This window comes from Vulpes vulpes, chromosome 5 (genome assembly GCF_048418805.1).
Source record: "Vulpes vulpes isolate BD-2025 chromosome 5, VulVul3, whole genome shotgun sequence".
NCBI classification, from domain to species: Eukaryota; Metazoa; Chordata; class Mammalia; order Carnivora; family Canidae; genus Vulpes; species Vulpes vulpes.
The window spans coordinates 128,452,735-128,477,374 of NC_132784.1; the positions used below are offsets into that span (position 1 = coordinate 128,452,735).

At 36.9% G+C, this 24,640-nt stretch overlaps 1 protein-coding gene across 2 annotated transcripts in view; it reads right to left on the reverse strand.

Moving 5' to 3' along the window:
• The window catches only part of PNPLA8 (patatin like domain 8, phospholipase A2), a 46,295-nt gene that overhangs the window by 11,904 nt on the left and 9,751 nt on the right, over positions 1 to 24,640 (reverse strand). For both annotated transcript variants that reach the window (XM_072760025.1, XM_072760024.1), the window contains exons 4-8: positions 19,124 to 19,275; positions 14,624 to 14,718; positions 10,963 to 11,134; positions 10,114 to 10,171; positions 7,737 to 7,931 (exon numbers count right to left, since the gene is read on the reverse strand). In XM_072760025.1, coding sequence (XP_072616126.1) covers positions 7,737 to 7,931; positions 10,114 to 10,171; positions 10,963 to 11,134; positions 14,624 to 14,718; positions 19,124 to 19,275 — 672 coding nt within the window. The remainder of the gene's footprint in view (positions 1 to 7,736; positions 7,932 to 10,113; positions 10,172 to 10,962; positions 11,135 to 14,623; positions 14,719 to 19,123; positions 19,276 to 24,640) is intronic.

A 24,640-nucleotide genomic window follows, 5' to 3' on the forward strand; every position in this document is an offset into this window, starting at 1 on the left:
ATCATGCGTTTTCATTGCTTGCTCTATTCTCCATTTGGGGGTGGGTTGTCTGCTGCCATTTCCGATCTAATCTCTACCTCCCCCTGAGGTGTGATCTCCATAGCTCTCTAACTACATCTCTTCAAAAGAATGTGGTTCATGTTTCCATGTTTGTGACTTTCATGAGAAAAGGCTATTCTTTCAGAAGACAACCCTTGTCAACAGGGGCCCATTTATTCAACAGCCCACCGTATTTCAGGTCTTCTGTTCTTTTCATAAAGTCCCATTGTAGCTGAGACAGGCCTAAGTCAGGATGCTCTGAGACCTAAAGACTGCAGAAAGCTGGCCTGTGACTGGCCCCAGGGCTAGAGGTACAGGAAACGGTCTGGGGTGGGGTGGTGGCTGGGTTCCTGTCATCTGCCACCTGAGTGGCAGTAGGTGTCCTAAGGAAAGTAAAGCTTGGTCTAGGCTCAGGAAAAGGGAAATGGGTATCAGAAGCAGAATGAGGACACAGCAGCCCATGTGCCAGCATTACACTTCCTTTATTACAGATTCAAGAGACTCAATTTTCAGTGTACATCTTGGTAAAACAGTTAAATACTGTCATTCCTAAATTCCAAGTAGCATAGCAGAGATACACACAAAAGATCAGAATCCTTAACACATCAAAGTGCAAGTTAAGACCGAAAGAAGTAAACCTTCTCTGACGCCAAGTAGACTGCTTCAGTTCGTTAAAACCTAAGATGTCCACCTACTCTGTGCCAGGCCAAAAGGTGTGCAGTGACTAGTTTTGGGGACTGCTATCCTTGTGTGTGCTGAGCCTGAAGCAGATGAAGCAGATCCAGTGATCTGCTGGAAAGGATCACTACATGGGGTGGGAGGGTTTTTAGCTTTTTAGAGGCAGTAGGTTCACTTTCCTCAGAGAACCAGTCGGGGCTAACTTCACATGTCACTCTAAACCCCGCTGTGCCCCTGCTCCATTCAGTTCTCTGAGCCTCCTCGCCACGGACAGTCTTCCACTCCTCCCTGACATCGTAAGCCCTTCCACTGGGCCATATGGAAACTGTTCCACAGTTAAAACTTACAAGGTAACGTCACCTTCTTCTGAGTGCTACAACAGAAATGTGGCTCTTTCCCTAACACCGTTTTCCAGGAAGTTGCTGATTCTCTCATATCTCCAATATCTTAGTGGTTCCTTCTAGACCATTATTAGCCCCAAACCACATGTGCTTTTCAGGTTCTGCTATGGGGGCACCTGGGTGGCACGGTTGGTTAAGAGTCTGACTCTTGGGGAACCTGGATGGCTCTGGGGTTGAGCATCTGCCTTAGACTCAGGGCGTGCTCCTGGAATCCCAGGATAGAGTCCCACATCAGGCCTCCTGTGTGGAGCCTACTTCTCCCTCTGCCTGTGTCTCTGCTTCTCTGTGTGTGTGTCTCTCATGAATAAATAAAATATTAAAAAAAAAAAAAAAAAGAGTGACTCTTGGTTTGGGCTTGGGTTCTAATCTTAGGGTGCTGAGGTTGAGCCCCGAGTCAGGCTCCTTTCCATGCTCAGTGCAGAGTCTGCATGAGATTCTTTCTCTCTCGCTTGTGCTCTTTCTCTAAAATAAATTAAACAAACAAACAAAAGGCTCCATGATTCACCCAGGCCGCCATCACTGCTGTCATCTATCAATTACTCATTCAACAAATTATGGGCTCATGGCTTCCTTACTATCCCACATAGAAAGGGTAGAAATTCTTTATCATACCCCACTCGACTTCTCATCTTTATAACACCCTAGACTCTCAGTTCCCCAACCCTCTTGTTTTCAAAAACTCTTCCCTCTACTCTCCAAGGTCACATATTAGCTCTTGTTATCAAGATACACGGAATCACACAGTATGTAGTCTTTTGAGCCTAGGTTTCTTTCACCTAGACTAATACGTCTGAAATCCATCTATGTCAGTACACGCCAGTAATTCATTCCTTTTTATTCTGTCTAATACTTAATTACTCGGATCTATCACTGTTTATCATTCACCAGCTGAAAGGAACTAGTTATAAATTTAGCTGTCTTTATATATCTGTTGATAGTCTTACATTGACTATTTGTACTGTTTAACTTTGTAAAACCATGGATTCCTTCGACGCAGGTAGTAATAATTATTTTCTAAAGGCTTCTGATTTTAATTTTAATTTAATCCTTTCAACTTTATCCTTTATTTTCAATTAATAGGACATTAGAACAATACCCATCACATTTCATTTCTAATTCAGCAAGAAAGTTACCTGTTTTAAAACTACTTTTATCTTAATTTTTTTTTTCAAGATTTTACTTTTAATTAATCTCCACACCCAACATGAGGCTTGAACTCACAACCCTAAGATGTTCCACCAACTGAGCCAGCCAGGTGCCCAAAACTACTTTTATCTTAAATTCTATAGTTATACTCTGTATAGCTTCTAACCAACTCGGTATTTTAGATGGAACACTTCTTCACGATTTTATATAAAAACCTATCAAAAAGGCTCAGAAGAGACAAACAGGGAAGAAAAGAAAGGGCAAAGTTTAGCAAGAATTGATAATAGTAAAATTACTCCCAAATTAAAAAGTTGCCAGGTTGCCAATGGTTTTAATAGCCATGCTTTAAAGTAAATTCCTGTTCCTTAAACTTTACTGGCTTTCCATCAAGTAAGTTAAGATTTTTGGTGTTCACTCCTGTCTAAGGAGAGGCACAGCATCCCGAGTTCCCTTATAACTTAGCCCATGCCTGTCCATGCCTCTCCTATCAGGAAGTCATCAGGCTAATGGTACGACTATGGCATTTCCTTCACTTAGGTATTCATATTCACAGTTATCGATTCATTGTGTATTTGGTTTTGCCGGGTCCACTGCTAGATACTGTGGCAAAATAGACTTAAAAAATTAATTGACTGAATAATTTGTTCTTTATCTCTCAGAGGTACACACAGGATTGTGTTTTAACAGCAGCACGTCATATATGTATTTAATAGCCTAAAATTTAGATATTTTTTTAAGATTTTATTTATTTTTTCACGAGAGAGACACACACAGAGGGGGGCGGCGTGGCAGACACAGGCAGAGGAAGAAGCAGGCTCCACGCAGGGAGCCCGATTTCGATCCTGGCACTCCAGGGTCACCCCCTAGGCTGAAGGCAGCACTAAACCACTGAGCCACCTGGGCTGCCCTTTTGATGACTTTTAATGTGCATTTAATCATTTCAAATCATAGAGTACCGACCAGAAAATAACCACTGTGCAATGTGAACTTCTCTTAATCATCTCATCTCAGTTTATTTTTCTAGAATTTTAAAAAAAATTTTTTATTATGGTAAAATATACAACATAAATTGGTTCTTTTAAACATTTTCAAGGTTACAATTCAGTGGCATTAATTACATTCAGAGTATTTTACAACCATCACCACTGTCAATTTCCAATGTTTTTATCACTAAAACCATTAAGCAATCTTTCCCTGTTTTCCCCTCCCAAACCCATTTTTCTTCTTTTCCCCCCCAAACCCATTTCTATCCTACCCAACTATTCATCCTTTAGATCTCAGCTGGAGTGGAAATGTCTTTGTAAAGGCAATCCTCAAGAATAAGCCATATTTTCTGAACTACTTCCTAACCCTGGGTGTATTTTCATTATTGAATTTGTACTTTCTAGATTTTATTTAAATTCATGTTAATTCACATATAGTATATAGTATTAGTTTCAGGGGTACAATTTGCATATAACACCCAGTGCTCATCACAACAAGCGCCCTCCTTAATGCCCACCCCCCCTCCTCTGGCAACCCTCAATTTGTTTCCTATAACTACGAGTCTCTTATGGTTTGCCTGTCTTTACCTTATTTTTCCTTCCCTTCTCCTATGTTCATCTGTTTTGTTTCTTAAATTTCACATGAGTGAAATCATATGGTATTTGTCTTTCTCTGACTGACTTATTTTGCTGAGCACAATACATACACTCTTGCTCCATCCATGTTATTGCAAATGGCAAGATTTCATTCTTTTTGATGGCTGAGTAATATTCCAGAGTATATATACACCACATCTTTATCCACTCTTCAGTTGATGGACATTTGGGCTCTTCCCATAAGTTGGGTATTATTGATAGTCCTGATATAAACACTGGAGTGAAGGACACCTGGGTGGCTCAGCAGTTAAGTGCCTGCTTTTGGCTCAGGGCATGATCCCGGAGTTCCGGGATCAAGTCCCACATTGGGCTCCCTGCATGGAGCCTGCTTCTTCCTCTCTGTCTCTCATGAATAAATAAATAAAATATTTAAAAACAAAAACAAAAACACTGGAGTACATGTATCCCTTCGAATCAGTATGTTTGTATCCTTTGGATAAATACCTAGTAATGCAATTGCTGGGTCATACAATAGCTCTATTTTTAACTTTTTGAGGAACCTCCATATTACTGAATTTATCATCTTATATAACTGTGTTTATAGTCTTTTAGTTTGAGCTATTTGAAGGTAGGACCCAGGAAACAAAAACAGTAAGCTGGCACTTATAACCTTTATGTTTCTCATGGTTAATACAGTGCCTGGCACTGAGCAAGCAGTCACTATACTTTTGATCAGTTATACTGAAAATTAGTGGTAGCCTGGCAAAGGCTTATAATCTGCCAGGTGCTAGGCAGGTTCTTTCTACTGAAAAAACTATTTATCTGGAATATTTATATGGAATATTGGAATTCCTTTCAGGTTAAAGTATTCTGAGTTCTGGACACAACCTTTCAAAATGTATATTAGGCCTAAGAGAAATAATACATGAGAATCTGTCATCAAAACCTTTAGTGTAAATGAATTTATCAGGCTCTTTCTCCAAAGGCGAGAATGAATGATTTAATTTTGGAAGTGGAGATGGAAAAAGATCAGAGAGAACGGTTTAAGCATATGTTCAAACTCATCAAACTGTATACATCAAATGTGTTCAGCTTTTTGCGTATCAATTATATATCAATAAAACTTAGAGAGACAAGGGTTAATTTTGTGTAAAATGGACACTATTTCAAGATAAATATGATGCTACTTGGGCAGGGGAAGAGAAGTAATACATTGGAAAGCTACTCAAAAAGAATTCTCACTTTGTAATTTTCTAGGACATTTAATAATCCCAGTAAATACTGTAATAACATTGTTCTCTTTATAGGCAAAGGGAAATGAAATCTACCCATCTACCTACTCACACCTCTTAATTATGGCACTTTCAATAACTGTTCAGAGTATTAGTCTATAATTTATACTCCACATGGTTCCAAAAGGATAGAAGTAACTCACATTAAAACGTATGTCAGACATGACAGTGAAAAGAGATTTGAAAAATGAGTCTGGAAATGCCTCAATATAATTATTCAAAGAGCTTAGAGTAAGAGGATTGTAATAGTAAGGACCATATTTTAGCTTTAAACTTCTTAACAATTTCTGAAAGGCTGGAAAGGAACTTCACTTGAATGTTTTTTTGTTTAAGCAATCAAGATCCTTCACATGTTAGAATATCCTAATCAATCTTTCATAGCATCTTTTAAATAAAAAAATACCCCATTTTTTCCTCCAAGTTTAAAAAAAATTTTTTTTAAAGATTTTTATTTATTATTCATGAGAGAGAGAGAGAGAGAGAGAGAGAGAGAGGGGCAGACACGGGCACAGAGGGAAAAGCAGGCTCCATGCAGGGAGCCCCATGTGGGAATCGATCCTGGGACTCCAGGATCACGTCCTGGGCCAAAGGCAGGCACTAAACTGCTGAGCCACCCAGGGATCCCCTCTTTCTCAAGTCTGGCAGAGAATATGCAGTAAGAAAAATATTCTCAAAAATAGGGTTTGCTTAGAATTCAGATTTCATATGACTATTAATTAGATGTGCAAATCTTCCTAGAGTCAAGTCACTGATTTACATAAAAGTATATTCTCTGACATAGTTATATGCTTTATATAAATTTTATATGATAAGTTATTTTAATCTGTAGCTCAACCTAAATCCAAAGATTATGCTGATCAACATAAAAATGGCTAAGCATAAAAAGAAACATCACTAGTCTAAATGATATGGATAAAGAACCACTGAATTACTTTGGTTTGTTATTATGTACTGAATTAAACTTTAGAACTATTACCACTCAGATTAAGAATAAAAAGCAAATGAGTAACTTTTTTTGAAGTCTGGGAACATATGGCCCTGAAATGCAGTAACTTATCTTTTGAGACTTTTATTAGTATTTGACATCACTGCAATTTTGTAGCATGACTACCATGTTAAAGATATGTTAGAAATCTTTACTATCTTGAATACACTGTCTAAATTATTTCTCCACTTACAACCTGGTAAGAGGAAGAATATGAAGAAATTGTGAAAAACAGGAAGGTGCATTTTAAAATAAATATTTTAATTTGACCAATAAGTCTAGAAGTCAATGTCAGAAAAACTCTACAGCTAGCACTTTGTCTTGAGTAGGTGGAAGAAAGAAGAGAAAGGCGAGAAGGGGAAGTGCCTTGCATAATTCAACAATGACTAATTTTACAAAGTAAGAAATGGTCTGAACTGACTCCAAAGACAAAGGGAGTCCTATGTTAATCTTGTTAACTACAAAGATTATGACATTACTTCTAGAAGTATAGAAAAAAATGGGATAGCTGCCCATAATATTTTTAATTATGTCTAACATACTATAAAAGCATACGAGAAAATAAAACTGGTGTTTTAGTTATAATACTGACACGTTGTAAATTAAAATTATACAGTTGATATGTACTTCACATTGAAGACCTATGTATGAGTTCTTGAATGACATCTGAAAATCTATGTCAAATAGTTTTCTTCTCAACACATGTTTAAATACCAAAGAAACAGAGCACAAATACTTTACTGACTAGAGAGGAAAGGTAAGGTTAATAGCTCTATCGAATGAGATTGATTTTAAGTGGGATATCATTATAAAAATTAAGCTTCTATAAGACATATTTTGGAAGTATCAGCTCAAATGCTTTAGTGACTTTTTCATCATTTAGTGTTGAGCTAGGAGTTAACATTTCATGATGGAAAAACTAGACAGAGGAAAAATTTATGATAAATAAGTCTATGTATCAGAAAAGGAATAAATTGCCAGAAATAATATTCAACTTTATCATTATTTAGCCATAAACTTAGAAACAGTATAATTATAGATAGCATCCCAATCCTGTCACTTGATAGCTGTGATCCTACTCTAGTTACTTAACATTTCTCAAGACTCCAGTATCTCATTTGTAGGAGTGGGAATAACTATCCACTTCATAAGCAGTGAAGATTAAATGGACAATGAATGCAAAGGACTATATAAGTATCCAGTACACAGCTAACTTAATGAGTGTCTACTATTATTTTATTATATCATCTCCTTCAAAATATGTCCACCAAAACTGTCAAACAGATTGGGTTCTGTGTTTTCAGGGATCGTGTCTTAATTTTTATTACATTTGGAAAGCCAATCTTACATATATTTTTCCATAAATAAAATCATAATTACTTATGAATCATATTATATAAAATACAAAAAAAAAAATCTTTCCTAAAATGTGCTCAAGCCAGAAGGCTTGTTAATTTAAGAAAAACAAACAACAAATAAAAACATTTTGTATGGCACCTCTTTTGCCACGTGTAAACATTAAAAGGAAAGTCTTGGTTGATCCCTCTGTGACATTTAATGAGTGCTGTTTCTTTAATCACATAAATTTTTAAAAGGTAGGCCACAGTCAACTTACCTGGTGAAGATCATTTCCCAATGCATACTCTGCAAAGTAGCCGGGAGCAGCAGATGAGGCTCTAATAGCCTGCCACATTTTATACTGACAGCCTCCTAAATAGTGTGAGTTGATTCCAGGAAAATGACCATAGTTTCTGAACACAAAAGCTTTTGGCGTTATCCCTCTGTTTACGATGGTACTTACTGCAGCTACCTAGTAAATTAAAAAGTGAATGATACCTATTGTAAACAGCAGTATTTGGGATCTGTAAAAAAGTAAACGTTATTTAGTACTGTGAATAAACAATCTACAACTCTACCTATCAAGATAAGTGTATAACATAAATATGATGTTAAGGAAAGGGAACCAGGTCTAACTAGGTGTTACTTCATGGGAAATTAGATACAGGACTGAGACAATTTTGAGAAATGTATTATAAGAAAACAATAATTAAAGATATTGTTGACTACATGATTTGATTAGCCATTTTTAAAAACCATCAGGAAAAAATAAAGCCATCAGAAAGACATAAATTTGAAAATTTATATATAATAATCAATGCAGCAGTAGTGGCAATGAATATAAACTACTCAAAGAAAAAAAATACACTATTTTCATAGTATCATTTAACAAATTAGTCTTTGCCTCCGTTCTCTTTGGAAGCATTAGTAACTGAAACTAACACTATACAAACTCTTGAGGCTTTCTTAGCATTGTTAATAACTGGAAAGTGGGTAATTTTGTATTAAAATAACTAACATTGACTACCTTGGGTCTCAGATTTTTATCGATGTCAGTTGCATTAATGCAAAATGTGTTGTATTTGTTAATGACCGGCAGTATGAACTGAAGAAGCTGAAAGGTACTGAGGAGACCAGAGTTATTAGGGTTCTAAGTCCTGCCAGAGGCCTATCTGCTTCGCTATTTTATAAACCAAAGGAAATATTCCCAGATCCTGTGAGTGATCTGAGGGTCCCTAAGCCACTGTGGGTAAGAGTTGGTCATACACCAAAATCCAGGAGGTCTTCCTATTTGATCGGTCTATAGACGGGCTGACTTAAGAATCACATAGGAAACACGATAAATCCATTTATCACGAGTGAATTATGTTTTGAAGTGGCTAAAGTTCCCTTACACCTACTCTATGCTTTTATTTAAAGTTGGCAACTCCCATGACTTTAAAAACAAGCAAACAGCTCTGAAGATCCAGGGGAGCAAACAAGAGGCATAGAGTATACCCTAGGATCTTCTCCAAAAGAGCTGTGTGCATCTCATCGACACCCCCCTTCGCCAAGGCCCCACATATCTGATTCACCTGCCACGGCAGGCCCCTTTTGCCCAACGCCCTTGAGTCCGTAGACTTAGTCTCCAGGAACTCTCAGTTTCTGCACTTTTCCATGCCTCCTCCCGCACACGCCCTGCCCTTTGCCAGCACTGCTCCTACTCCTACTCCTACTCATTGGCCTGCACACTAGGATCTCAAACCTCATTTCCTTAGAATAGCCTTTCCTCCTGTCCCTGTAACTATATGCTTTTCAGAGAACTGTTTCTGAGCTCCATAGCATTTGTTTCAGGGAAACTCTATCTGTTTTGTGTGATTACCTGATTAACGTCTACTTTGCCCTACTGGACTATAAACCCCATGTTTTCTGCATTTACTTGCTAAGGCCTCCAGAGTGCCTGGCACAGTGCTAACACATTAGGCTCAAGATTAATAGCTAAAGAATGAATGAAATTTGAACAAGCAAGGGTGAAAGAAAAATAAAGGGAACTGTATTTGATTTTTCATGGTTACAGCTTATTATCCAAGAATAAATATAAGCTGCAAGGGATTCTGAAATACATAAATCCTATTCCTTAATCAAATAAGTATTATTAAAGAACATAGAACTCAAGCAATACTCAGATTATTGGGTTTCAAACAAAATAAATAGAGAAGCCACATGAGACATATCCTAGTGGCATTGACGTTTCTAAAATTGGAATTCCATTTGTATGTTAATCTAACGTATTTCCACAGGCACAAAAAATTTCTTTTAAAAAGTCTAGTGGAGGAAATGCTAGTTTTTTGTTTTTTTTTTTTTGTTTGTCTTTTTACAGTTTTCTTTAAATCACTGGATCTGATTAACCTTATGATTAAATAATTCTTCATTATTTTTAGTCCTACTGGTATATACGCTTAAACTTTGGTTATACTAACTTTACTGGATATACAAAGAGGTCTAATGATCATATCCTGTATCTTCTTAAATTACCCTAGATGTAAGTAAATCAATATAATCTATTAAAAGAAATTGTTAAGAAATGTTTCTCTTAATAAAGGGCCTTCAGGATATGTGCTTTCACCTGCCCTTCAATCACAAGTTGGTATTATACTTAAAGACTCCAAACTTACCTTAGGACATGAAGGGTTTCTTGCTGTTTCAATCATTAGTGAGGATCCCATTCTGTCCCTTTATTGAAGGAGGAAAATTAAATTATATCAAAGTGACTGTACCTCCTAACATTAGGGAACACATGATATGCAAATACCATTTGCTCAGGGCTTTGTTCAAAGTACTATGCACAACAAAAAAGAGATATAAATACCTCCTCTAGGTGTCTTATAGTACAATTAATGCACTTAAAACAATGTATGGGGCCAGCCCAGGTGGCTGAGTGGTTTAGCGCCGCCTTCAGCCCAGGGCATGATCCTGGAGACCCGGGATCGAGTCCAGCGTCGGGTTCCCTACATGAAGCCTGCCTCTCTCTCTCTCTCCCTCTCTTTGTGTCTCTCATGAATAGATAAATAAAATCTTTAAAAAAGACAACAATGTATGGTTGAGGCGGAGTTTGAGAAGGACACCAAAAGGTGGTGAAGTAACATATTAAAACCCAGGGCATCTGAGGGGTAAAGATGCTGAAGCAGAAGAAACTTTGTTTTCAGGGTCCTCCAGAGGATAAAGGAGCTGTGTTGAGATAAACTGAGGTATGTAGACTAGCTACAGAGTAATCTAAAAACCAGACACGTCTTTCTATGATATGGTCTCACTTTTTGAAAAGGCAATTGCAACTTCTACACACAAATCTCACACATGAACTAAAATAAAATAGTGACTGGAGTTATACACCAAAATATTAACAGTGATGATCTCAAATTACTGGGATCAGTAATTTAATATTCTTTTAAAATTTTTTTCAATTTTCAAATAATATGCACATATTATTTATGGAATCAAACATTTAAAAAAAATAACTAACTTACTTAAGAATATTTTCCCACGTTTGACTGTCATAAAATGCATGGCTCCAACTCATTTTGACTGTTCCAACAATGACATTTTGTGAAAACACATCAGATCCTAATTTTCGATAAAGTTCCTCACATTCATCCAAGGGCATATGAAACAATCCCAACATGAATGCTAATATGGCACCTGAAAGGAAGAATGCTTAGTTTTTATCAGCATCGACATTACAGTACTTATAAGACTTCCCAAGTCACAGACCTAGTTAAAATTGTAGCTCTGATACTTTCTGTGCCACCTGAAACCAACTACTTAACCTCTCAGAGCCTCAATTTATACAACTATAACACAAAGATAATAACTAAAATTTATAATGTTCTTTTACAAGGATAACACACGTAAAGGGCTTTACCTGGCCTCAATCAGGACTAAATAAAGGTTAACCAATGATGATGAGGATTAATTTTAAAATACATGATTTACACCAAATTAAATAATACATAATTAAGATATCATGGTCAATGACATTCTTTCTAACCTTAATGAATTCCTTAAGTTTTAGTCACAGAATACAGTATATTGACAACTTAACAATTCAGTAAAATAATTACTCCTTTAAGTTGGTCTGGGGAACTAAAATAATGAAAGAAATTAGGGCTCTGGAATATCCTTTTTAAACAGCTGAGTTCACATCCTAGCTGCACTTGGTGGGACACACTGCCACCTAGTGTATCTAACTGGCCTAACCCTGAACTAAGGAGAAAAGTAGGGGAGAAAGCCTTGGGGGGATGACCTACACAGCATCAGAGCTTACTCTGAGATTGGGAACAAAGGAAAACCAGGAACTCATTATCATAATATATTTTAAATATTTTATGTATTTTATTATTCTTGGTCTTAGTCTAGTAAAAGATAAAATAGCTTATGTTCTAAAAGAAACTGAATGGCAAAACTAGGCACACCAGGGTGGCTCAGCAGTTGAACGTCTGCCTTCAGCCCAGGGACGTGATCCTAGGATTCAGGATCAAGTCCCAAATCGGGCTCCCTAAGGGGAGCCTGCTTCTCCCTCTGCCTAGGTTTCTGCTTCTCTCTCTGGGTTTCTCATGAATAAATAAATCTTAAAAAAATGAAAAAAAAAAAAAAAAGAATGGCATAACTATATGATAGAATTTACTGTTTTCAATTTGCAGAAAATCTCTAATTAACACAAGAAATAACTTGCCAAAAAATTAAGTGCCTTTCAAGTAGAGCTACTATAAAGATGAGCAGATATTTTAAAACTAAATTTTATTGTACTGGTTAAGGATATCACTTATCCTTAAATATATTAACTTTACAAAAATTCTAAGTGCAAACAAAATTTCTACATTAGAATACATTTTCCTGGGATGCCTGGGTGGCTCAGCAGTTTGGTGCATGCCTTCAGCCCAGGGCGTGATCTTGGGATCTGGGGATCGAGTCCCACATTGGGCTCCCTACATGGAGCCTGCTTCTCCCTCTGCCTGCGTGTCTGCCTGTGTCTCTGCTTCTCTCTCTCTCTGTGTCTCTCATGAATAAATAAATAAATAAAATCTAAAAAAAAAAGAAAAAAGAAAAAAAAAACAATATATTTTCCATTCTACAAATGGAAAAAAGAAAGGAAAATTACAGGCACTGTATCAGAAGTTAAGGTTAACATAAGCCAAAAGATACATGGAAAAAATACCTGATAAACATAGAAAGTGCGTTTTACATAAACTAATATTCTACTACATGGATGAATTGGATTTAAAATTCTCTTTATTGAGCATCCACCAATCAAGAAGTTAGCTTGTTTAACTGTTTGAATTGCTAAGAACCAATACTAAATTTAACAGGAATGGTCAGGGTAAAATCTTCAAAAAAACTACCAAAATTCATTAGCCCTAGGAAAAGTCTCTTTAAGAAGGGTTTCTCTAATTATATCAAATTGGGAAGTAAATATTATTTTGAGTCACAATGCATTTGCATTTTTAACATATTAAAATATCTCAGGGGTGCCTGGGTGGCTCAGTCAGTTGAGCATATGACTTGGTTTTGGTCTCAGGTTGTAACCTTGGGGTCATGAGATCAAGCCCTGCGTGGGGCTCCATGCTCAGTGTGGGGTCTCCTTGAGATTCTCTCCCTCTGTCCCTCCCCCTGCTTGGACTCACTTTCTTTTTCAAAAAAATAAATAAATAAAATCTTAAATAAAAATTCTCAGAAGTACCTCTGTAAAGAAATCTGCATAACTTCCTTTAACCCAATGACTTCCTGTAACCTAAGACCTTGAGGAGTTAGTGTTCCATAGAACTTCATAAGAATCACTGATTCCTTAGGCTTTTGCATCATTCCTTTAATTGCTCTTCTTAAATTTCCAGAACTGAACATCTGATTAACATGCCCTTTAGGCATAACTGTCATACTTCACACAAATACTGTAGATAAATCATTTGATTTTGTTGCTAGTGGTCTTTAGAATTACTATTTTAATTCAGAAGAATGAGAAAAAAATAGAAATGAAAGGCTGTGAAGATAAACTAAGATGAAGTGAGAAATTATCAGGTCAAACAGTAAAATATCCAGCAAGGATCCACAATCCTAGTAGTCCTAGAATGTGACTGAGGTGGTAGCAACAGCAATGGGTGTCCTGAAGGGCTTAATGCATACTTGGGGTGGGTGTGGGCAGATGGGTGGGTGACAGAGCTGACCTACAGAAATAAAAAAACAAATACTCCTCTGATGGTGTCCCAATGAAAACTAAGAAATTTTTCAGTAACAACTGTATTCTAAGTTGCCAATTTCTTCTATGCAAACATGGAACTACAATTTTAAATGTACCCAGCAGTATTAAGAAGTAGGCTTTAAGACACATGGACTCTCACATTTATCAATTTAAATTCTGGCTTCAACTACTCAGATAAAAAATGATATAAGAAGCAATTTCTTGGGGATTCCTGGGTGGCTCAGCAGTTTAGCACCTGCCTTCAGGTGCCTGATCCTGGAGTCCCAGGATCAAGTCCCACATTGGGCTCCCTGAATGGAGCCTGTCCCTCTCTTTCTGTGTCTCTCCTGAATAAATAAATAAAATCTTTAAAAAAAAAAAAAGAAGAAGCAATTTCTTCACTGAGGGACACGTCTGACAAAAAAGTAAAATCTCATCCATCTCCAACATTCTGTTGGTTCAAGTATAATTTAAGGACCGACCTTCTTCCAGTTCTTCACTTTCCTTGAGGTGACTATACTATAAAGCAGTAATTTGTAATTTGTGCTTGTCACCGTGGTTTATTAAAAACATATTAAAATAACATTAAAAACCACTTCTCAGGGGCACATGGGTGGCTCAGTCTTGATTTCCAGCTCAGGTCATGATCTTAGGGTCTTGAGATCAAGCCCTGCGTCAGGCTCCATGCTCAGCAGGGAGTCTGCTAGAGATTCTCTCCCTTTGCTCCCCATCTACTCCCCACCTGGCCCTTGCACGGGGACACACACTCTCTTTCTCTCTCTCTCTCAAAAAACAAAAAAACCCACTTATTCCCAATAAACATTTTATAAAATCCATTAAGCCAATCAAAGGACTACTGTCATTAAAACATAAAACCAACACCCACCACGTCAGAGAATGACAGATTTTAATCAAGCGCATACTGCTGAGATGCATGGCTCTCATATAACAATTACCTGTGCTCACACCACAGATGTAATCAAAGAGCTGATGAACTGGCTTCTGAGTAAGTTCAACCAATTTTCGCAGTGTCTGAAGAGCAACCACACCCCTACAACAAAAAGGAAAAATGGAAATTCCTGTTTTAAGGAAATTAGCCTGCAAGTTGCTTTTCTATACTTATATGTTAACATGGAAACTGATCATATAAATTATCAAAAAAAAAATTGCCTGTTTTTAAGATCACTTACAAAACTCCAAAATTTAAATAATGATATAAAACCTGTTATAAAAGCAGGTTTTTAAATTTATATTAGTGTCTCTTTGAATAATAATACAAAGATATGCCAACATACTATTTTTTTTAAACACCCCAACTGTGGAAATTATTTAAAGCCTGCACTCACCAGTTCTGGAAAGACATGTATTAGTTTCTTCTCTCTACAGTGTTAAGTTGGCTACCAATGCTTCTATACAGTTTGTCTTCTGTATTTCACTACTCATACTTTCAAGCTTTCTTCTATTTATTCTTTTTCTACATCTTTCAACAACTTCAGGACAATGCCCCATATGAGGAATGTATTAATTTATGCTGCTGATTTTGCTAATTTGTGGATCCTTGCCAAAGGAAACAAACAGCTTGATGATGGGTGTGCTTGGATGACTCAGTAGGTTAAGCATGTGCCTTTGGCTCAGGTCATGATCCCAGGGTCCTAGGATCAAGCCCTGTGTCGGGCTCTGCTCAGCAGAGTCTGCTTCTCCCTCTGCCTCTGCCCCCTGCTCAAGCTTGTGCACATGCTCTCTCTGAAATAAATAAAAATCTTTAAAAGAAAAAAAAGCTTGATGATGAATGTGGATAATGAAAGAGGCTAGGAGATGTAGGCCAATTTAGGATGGATGTATCATGTGAACAATTCTGAACACTGGGAGAATATATAGAAACAATGAAATGGTCTAAACCAAATACAAGATATGGGGCAAAGAGGTCCTTGTGGTAGTCAAGCACCACTAAATAAAATTTACAGTGCCAAACTGCTTTGATACTAATAGGAAATCACTAGAAAATAGGATTAAAGTAGAAAACCAAAGGCTGATTTGTTTTTGAAATTTTAAGTAAATTCAAAGTGAGACATGAAGAATTTGAGATAATGCTGGATAAATATACTTAACAAAAGAAAGAAAACATACACATGTATACTCACGCAAGAAAAAAATATTTGAAGACATAAATCAAAACATTAAAAAGAATCTGTACTATATTTTTTGTTTGCTTTTTTAAATACTTTTCTTTCTTCCCCTCCGAGTTTTACTTGTATAATCAGGAAGAAAACTATTTTAAAATTCTATATTTATAAATTAATTCAGGTCAAATTAAAAATAAACACACTTGCCAGGTTGATTAAGCCTAACATTGTACCAGGCCCTCATATGCAAAGAAATAAAAGATATGGGTTCTTTTTCTCCCAAGCCTTCCCCTTACTCCTTTCAACACAAACTTCCCATTCTGGCTGCTTTCTCATGTTCCCCTAAAACAAGGCTTTTCAACAGCAGCGCGAGTGACATTTCGGGCTGGACAACTCTTTGCTGTAGGGCTATTCTGTGCATTGTAAGGTGTAAGCACCAACAGCCCTCTTCTCACCAAATGCAAGGGGCAGTCCCCCAGCTGCAACAATGAAGAATGTCTCCCGATGCTGACAAATGTCCTCTAGGAGACAAAATAACCTCCAGTGGAGAACTGCTGATCTAAACCTACCTTCCTCCTAACTCACTTCTAGATTTTCCCAAATGTCTTTACTCTGATTTCCACCCTGAACGACTAACAAAACTCCTATCCTATAAAATCAAGTACTTATTGGTGTCAAATCTCTTTTCAACATACCTCCCTCACTTCAAATTAAAGTTGAATGGTCTTGATTGTTCCTTCAAATCTCTACTCAAATGTTACTTCTTAAAAAGAAGTCATAGGGATCCCTGGGTGGCACAGCAGTTTGGCGCCTGCCTTTGGTCCAGGGCGCGATCCTGGAGACCCGGGATCGAATCCCATGTCGGGCTCCTGGTGCATGGAGCCTGCTTCTCCCTCTGCCTATGTCTCTGCCTCTCTCTCTCTCTGTGACTATCATAAAAAAAAATTTAAAAAAATAAAAATAAAAATAAAAATAAATAAATAAAAAGAAGTCATAGTCACATTGATGCTTGCCGAAGGTGGTATGTGAGTGGGGTTGACAAAGTGGGTGAAGAGATCAGAAGTTACAAACATCCAGTTACCCAGTAAATAATATAATAAATAAGGATGTATGGTACAACATGGTAACACAGTTAAAATACTGTATTGCATATTTGGAAGTTACTGAGAAAGTTAATCTTAAATGTTCTCATCACAAGAATAAAGAATTTTTAACTGTTAGCTAGACTTATGTGACCATTTTGCAAAATATGCAGTTATAAAATCATTGTGTTGCAGTGACACCTGGGTGGTTCAGATGTTGGGCATCTGCCTTTGGCTCAGGGCATGATCCTGGAGTGCCAGGATCGAGTCCCACATCAGGCTCCCTGCCTGGAGCCTGCTTCTCCCTCTGCCTATGTCTCTGCCTCTCTCTCTGTGTCTCTCATGAATAAACAAAGTCTTAAAAAAAAAAAATCATTGTGTTGTACACGTGGAACTAATATAAGTCAAGATCTCAATAGTTTTTAAAATTGAAAAAAAAAGTTAGTCTTGATCATTCTCTAAAATAGCACTGTTACTCTTTACCACTTTGGTTTATTTTTCTTCGTAGCACCCATTACCACTCAATAATACATTTTTGGTTATTTATTTTCTTTCCTCCTCTGAAATGCAAGTATCATGAAGACTTTTTGTTTGTTTTCCTTGCTAAATGATTCCAGGATCCCAATCAATGTCTGGAACGTGGTATGCACTCATTACCTGTTAGCTGACTCAATGACATCCTTTCCCACTGCCCTGAACCTAATGGCAGAGAGAACTGGCTTATTCCTACTTAGTGAAATTCCTTACTCATTTAATTGCCACCCTCCTTACTTCTCATTACTTGGAACCAATTCTATGAACCAGAATGATTCTCTCCAATTCATGACCACTTCACCTATCATATGAAGACGTTCACCTTCTTGAATTAGTTCACTTCTGTAAGAAACATCCAAAAGATCTTTTAAGACTTTTCTCTTCTTGAGCATCTCCCTCTTCATTTGCCAAATACGCACCTCTACACTGCTGTGTGAAGTCTTATATTCAACATGTTCACATCACAACTGTCCTTCTCAATACCAATAGCCTCCTCACATTTCCCTGCAACTGTCCCATCATCCATAGGGTCTGCATTTAGGACTGCTCTTGACCTCCTTCTACTATATCCAATCCCCCTTTCCAAAGCCTTCTTGCATATTTTCCCTTTCTCCTTCTTCCCACTGCCACCATCTGAAGTTATTTTATTGTCCTTCGCCCAGGTTATTAAACAGCCTTCTTTCCTTATCACTCACACCGCAATTCACATTGGTGTCACGAGAATCTGGCTGACATACGGGACTTTTGAATTTAACAAGATAAGGATAGTACTTGGACAGACAAAATAGTAACGGACAAGGCAGGTATATCAGAGAACAAAATCAGAGAGGTAAAGTAGGCTAAGAACAGGCAGGCCATGTACTATCAATTCAAGAGGTAAGAGTAGAGATGGCAGGAAACTAGAACCCAAGCTAGACACTTTGGGGGCAAAGACTAATACCAAGGAATCTAACCAACAAGTAGTAAGAAACTAGACAAACTAATAAGAAGCATGGATGAACTGCCAGTACTAAGAAAAGTTTGATGGTGAAATTACCTCCTTCTGAGCTAAGAATGCATTAAATATCTCTTCGGTAGTATGAGAATTGGCATCTGCAAGTGACGACGTGGGGAGTCAGAAAGTTACTGATATAGACTCCTTTTATAACCATCACTTTATTAACTGACTAGCTGACTGGTAAACATGGGTTATGATAAATACAGAAAAAAGCTATTATTATAAAACATTGCTAAGATTTGAAGAGAGTCATGGTTCATATATCGCCCTAAACTACCAAGAAGGTCTGAAAAGACCAAACAAATAAATACTGGGTCAAATTAAAATGAAAGCAAATTGAGGGCAGCCTGGGTGGGTCAGTGGTTTAGCGCTGCCTTCAGCCCAGGGCGTGATCCTGGAGACCCAGGATTGAGTCCCACGTTGGGTTCCCTGCATGGAGCCTGCTTCTCCCTGACTCTCTCGCGCGCTCTCTCTCTATATATGTATTCTCATGAATAAATAAATAAAATCTTTAAAAAAAAAAAAAGAGCAAATTGAAGTATACTTTTAAAGAAGCTCTTAGATTGATAAAGTAAGAACTTAGGAAAAACTATTTATTTTTAAAATTTGTTTTTATAATGATATAGTAACTATAATTATATGGAATCAGTTAAAAAAAAATTCCTAAGACTGAACTGGATCTATGGTTTAAAAAAAAAAAAATCATTTTTCTAGCCTTACCTCGTTCCTCCACCATCAATTGTAAGAATTCGGATTCCTCTTCCTTTCACTGGATCAACATAACCAATTAAAGCCAAAGCTTCTCTAACTGCAGCCTGAAGAGTTTCATCCTTAATTTGTCTCAATCTTAATAAATATGGGATAATCTTTTCCTGTGTTGAAAGAAAAGACATTTTATTGCTTTTGTCAAATCAAGAGTGAATTGGTTCATGAGATACAGAGAGGCAGAGACATAGGCAGAGGAAGAAGTAGGTTCCCTGTGGGGAGCCCAACGCGAGACTCCAGGATCCAGGATCACGTCCTGCGCCAAAGGCAGACGCTCAACTGCTGAGCCATCCAGGCATCCCAAGAGTGAAAATGTTTATTTTAACCAACACCTGTAGATCTTCACATATAATCACAGGGCCAGTGTTTATATTACTTTCTCAGTAATCTTAAAATGATAGATTACTTTCCAAATATTAATGTCAATTAACATTTAAAATATTTCTTCTTCTATCTAGGTTAAAAATTAACCTCAGTCCAAATATTTTCTTAAAGACACAATGCTTGGGTTGTCTAAGTGGCTCACTTAGACAGTCAGACCCCAATCAGTTGGGGTCTGACTCTTGATTTCAGCTGCGGTCATGGTCTCAGAGTTTTGGGGTCAAACCCAATAGGAGGGCTCCATGCCAGAAGAGTCTGTCTGAGATTCTCTCTCTCTCTCTCTCCCTTTGCCTCTCCCCTCTGTGCTGGTGCTCTCTCTCACTCTTCAAAATAAATAAATCTTTAAAAAAAAGATTCACTGCATAATAATCAGAAAAAATATAATTTGCTTACACAAATTTGTAAATATTAACAAACATTATAACAAACGGCTTTTACAACTTTATAAAATATTTTCTCTAAATCCTAAAGATGAAACTGCTTCATAGTAGTACTGGGAATTAAACTTGTCATCAAAGGAAAAACATAAACCATCCTGTGTACATGAGATAGAAGGGTAGCTCTTACTGAAATATAAGCCAATGTCAATAAATAAAACTAAGGTAGAAGGCAAGAGCTGATCATTTCAATAAATAATTCAAGTTTAGGGATCCCTGGGTGGTGCAGCGGTTTAGCGCCTGTCTTTGGCCCAGGGCGCGATCCTGAAGACCCGGGATCGAATCCCACATCGGGCTCCCGGTGCATGGAGCCTGCTTCTCCCTCTGCCTGTGTCTCTGCCTCTCTCTCTCTCTCTCTCTCTCTCTCTGTGTGACTATCATAAAAAAAAAAAAAAAAAAAAAAGTAAAATATTTTTTAAAAAAAATCCAAGTTCATTACAATAACTCATTTAAACAAAACTAGGACTTTGAGATTCTAAGTGTTCAACTTCATATCGTTGATCAGAAGCAAGTGCTTAAATCCTAGGGTTCTATACTGAGTTTACCAGAGATTCTCTAGGTTCTGTACTCAGAAGTATCTTATCCGGTCAGTACCCAAGGTTAAGGGAATACAGCTGAGTAGCAGCTACACTTGTGCTATGTAACCTTTAGTAAATAAAAAAAAAAGAATTCCCAATGTATCATTCATTTTGTTTCTTTATGATAAATCAAATCTAAAATACTATTGTTCTAAATTCTTTTTCAGTCGTTTTTTGGCCCTGGCTAATGTTGAGCTCTGAGGCCCCACAAGGAGAACCTGAACAATGGTACAGCATGGGAATGTAAATTTCCATTTCTGGTTAGGACTGAACAGTCTCTTTCCACGAACAACTAGAAAAGTTTAATAGAAGACCAAAAAAGTGCCATCTGTTTAGCAGCATCAGAAGGCTGCTGAAGCAAAGAGGACAGGAGGGGCTAAAACGTGAAATGCGGGTAAGTGCTAAAAAGTGAGCTCGCAAAACTTTTCCATTTGCTGATTTGAGGAAGAAACAAAACACTGAAAACTGTGATGGTTCAAACAGCACCCAGAAATGGAGGACAGAGAAACCAGATGAGTTAAAAGGTAACTCAAATGGGTGCCTGGGAAGCTCTGTCAGTTAAGGGTTCTCTCCTGGTTTTGGCTCAAGTGGTGAGCTCAGGGTCCTGGGATCCAGCCTTGCACTGGGCTCTGTGCTTAGCAGGGAGTCTGCTTGAAGATTCTCTCTCTCTCTCTGTCCTCTTCCCAATTGCGTTCTCTCTTTCTAAAATAAATCTTTAAAAAGAAAAATAGGGTAACTCAAAGAGAAAATACATTTACAAAAAACATATACATTACTATTATATAGAGTATATGTCATATGTAGATTATTGTATATAATAACACCATATTATTAAAAAAAACTTCTACCCATAATATATAAAGAAATTCTCCAAATCAGTAGAAAAGGCTGCTGAACCCAATTAAAAAATGTGTAAGAGCTGGAATAGGCACTTCACAAAGGAAATACACAAATGGCCAATAAACACTGGAAAAGGTGCTAACCTTCACTGTTACCAGAGAAATGCAAACTAAAGCCACAATTTAGTATCACTAAACATTCAACAAAATGGCTAAAGTAAAAAAGAAAGTGTTAGAAAGGAAGAACCACCAGAAGTATAAATTGGTAATAAACACTTTGTAAAACCATTTGGCAGTATCTTACTAAAGATGAAAACAGGTATACTTCATGACCAGGAATACTACTCTTGGTTATACACTCCCTAAGAAATGAAGATCTGTGTTTTCTGAAAGATATCCCAGAAGCACTATTCCTAAATATTCCCAAACTGGCAACTATCCAAATGTCCCATCAGTAGTAAAATGGATGAATACACTGCCCTATATTCATACCACAGAATACACAATGAGTATGTTTCATAACCATACCCAACAAAGGTTCTCACAATGCCAAGTGAAAAAAAACATACATAAAAGAGCACAAGCTGTATCATTCCATTTGTTTGTTTTTTAAGAGATTTGGCAAAGAGCAAAAGCAGGGGGCAAGGCAGAGGGAGAGGGAGAAGCAGACTCCCCATTGAGCAGGGAGCCCAATCGAGGGCTCAATCCCAGGACTCCAAGATCATGACTGGAGCTGAAGGCAGACACTTAACTGACTGAGGCACTCTCCATTTGTATAATATGCAGAAAAAGGAACAATCTATCCTGCTAAATATCAGGAAAATTGGTCAATCTTTTTGGAGATAGTGATTCGAAGGGACATAAAAGGGGCTTTTTGGGTATGCAGCTACTATCATTCTGTTTCGTATACTGGGTGGGGGTTATGTAGTTATTTTCAATTTTGAAAATTCATAGAGCTGTATGCGTGCATATCCTTTTCTGCCCATGACACTTTTATAAAGAGTTAAAAAAAAAATCACATGAATGAGCTTGGAGCCTCTACCACTCAAAGTTGAGACGAATTTAGCATTCAAAAAAAAAGGGGGGGAGAAAAAAATTACTGAAACACAATTTATGAAAAACTAGGAGTTCATACTCATAGTTAAAAAAAGCCAAAAAAAATCATGACACCAATGAAGCAGCTTTTAAGGCATCTCTTTACTGTGAAAATTCGTGACTAAGTAAAGGAAATTAAGCATTTCTCTTCCATATCCTGTAAAATTGATCTTGGAGAATAACAAAATAGCTTTAGCTGATAAAGAAAAGCTCTACTTTTACTGAAGAATGTCAATTACAATGCTTAAGTGACAGAATTAGAAATTTATCCTTCTACAACCCTAATGAAATGATTAGTTCTGGGAACTAGTTCTGGGAACAATCAGGTTAATGGGTGATGGGATTATGGTCCTATCCTAAACACCAATGAGAGGATCACAGTCATCTCCCTAATCCCGTGGTCAACGTTAGCATTACTAATCATTTTTCAACCAATTATTCGAGTTCTGATAGGATGCAAGATGAAGCACATGACATCATATACAATATTGTCTAACACACGTTTAACTCAACCAAGTCTTTATGTTTATATTCCAGTGTTCAGCAAATAAAAGAGAATGAGGACTACATTAAATAACACCAATGAGAAAGAAGCCAGGTAAACTCAGAAAGTGAGCCATTCTATAAGATAACCAGCCTGGTCTCTTAGTTTTGAAGACGTGGGTAAGAAAGAACAGGACTGTAAGTGACTTAGGGGGAAAAACCAGATGACATGTATGGTCTAGACTACACCCTCATTTGGATCCAATCAGTTATAAAAACAACATTTTATATACTGAAAATTTACTGATGAAAATTTGATACACGAAAGGTATACATTACAAACTGCAAAACCAAAAAAACAAATGACAAAATAGCAGTACACACAGAATGACTTTATTTTGGCATATCATATATACATATGTGTAGAAAACTTTCTAGAGAAATATTGTAGTAGACATTACTAATGTTCACCAATATCCAGATGCTCCTCCTTTCAGGCATATGAAGGCAGTCATCTCAGGCCCATGCAATTGGGCAAGATAGTAAGTTATGAGCAGAAAAAACCAGTGGCACTTTCTGCTGAAATACTCTTTTCCTGCTACAGTAATCACAGAGGCCTCGTATGGAAACATAGGAGAACAAGATCAAAGTAGCCCCCACACAGAGGTTCATTGTCCTGGAGAGTCACCTAAACTCCCAGGTGACTTTGTACAAGGGACTAATAAGCTTCTGTTGTGTTAAGCCACCTAGGTTTTGATATATTAGAGTTTAAGTTGGCTTAATCTAACTAATACAAATAGACACTAATACATTTACACAATGGTAATCTCTGGGTAGCAGAAATATGTTATTCTTATTTTCTTATTCTTGTTCCCTTTTTTCTAATTTTTTTTTTACAAAGCTTATGGTACTTTTTTGAAAAAAAAAATTATAAAAGGCTTTTTTTATTAAAATTGTGAAAGGAGACTACCTTCACCAACATGAAAAAAATCATCAAAGGCAGTTTCCTAGATGTGGCTGCCAAAAATGTAGCACACCAAATACAAATACACAAAAGAGATTGGTTTATCAAAGACAATTCCCTCAATTTGGCCATCATAAATATAATACACAAAAGTGAAAATATTAATATAAATGTTTTAGAACAAACAATTCTAGCAATTTTCAAAAGCTCAATTTTTTTCTAATAATGAAAAAGTTCGCTGGGAAAATTCACCTTGAGAGTGTACATGTTAATATGTCTTAATTTATAAGATTCATTGTTTTTGAGATGCTTCTTATTTAGGGAAATAAGAACTTTTTACAGACTATCCAGACTTTCATTCATAGTTGATCTGAATATACATTCCAAAACACATGACTCCTTGGTATATGAAGGGTCCTTAGATGTAGGATCAGTAATGCAAGAGCCCTCAAAGTTTCTATTAGCATGACTATTCATAACAGACTAAAACTGAAAAATTCCCAGCAATTCATCAGTAATACAATAAATAAACGGATACATTCATACTATGGAATATGAAAGCAACAAAAAAAAATGTTCTACAACTAACCCCAACAATGAGAATGATTACCACTGACATGAATTAAAAAAACCCAATCACAGTAATTTATGAAATGTACAAAAACAAGCAAAATTATAATCTAATCGAAACTAAT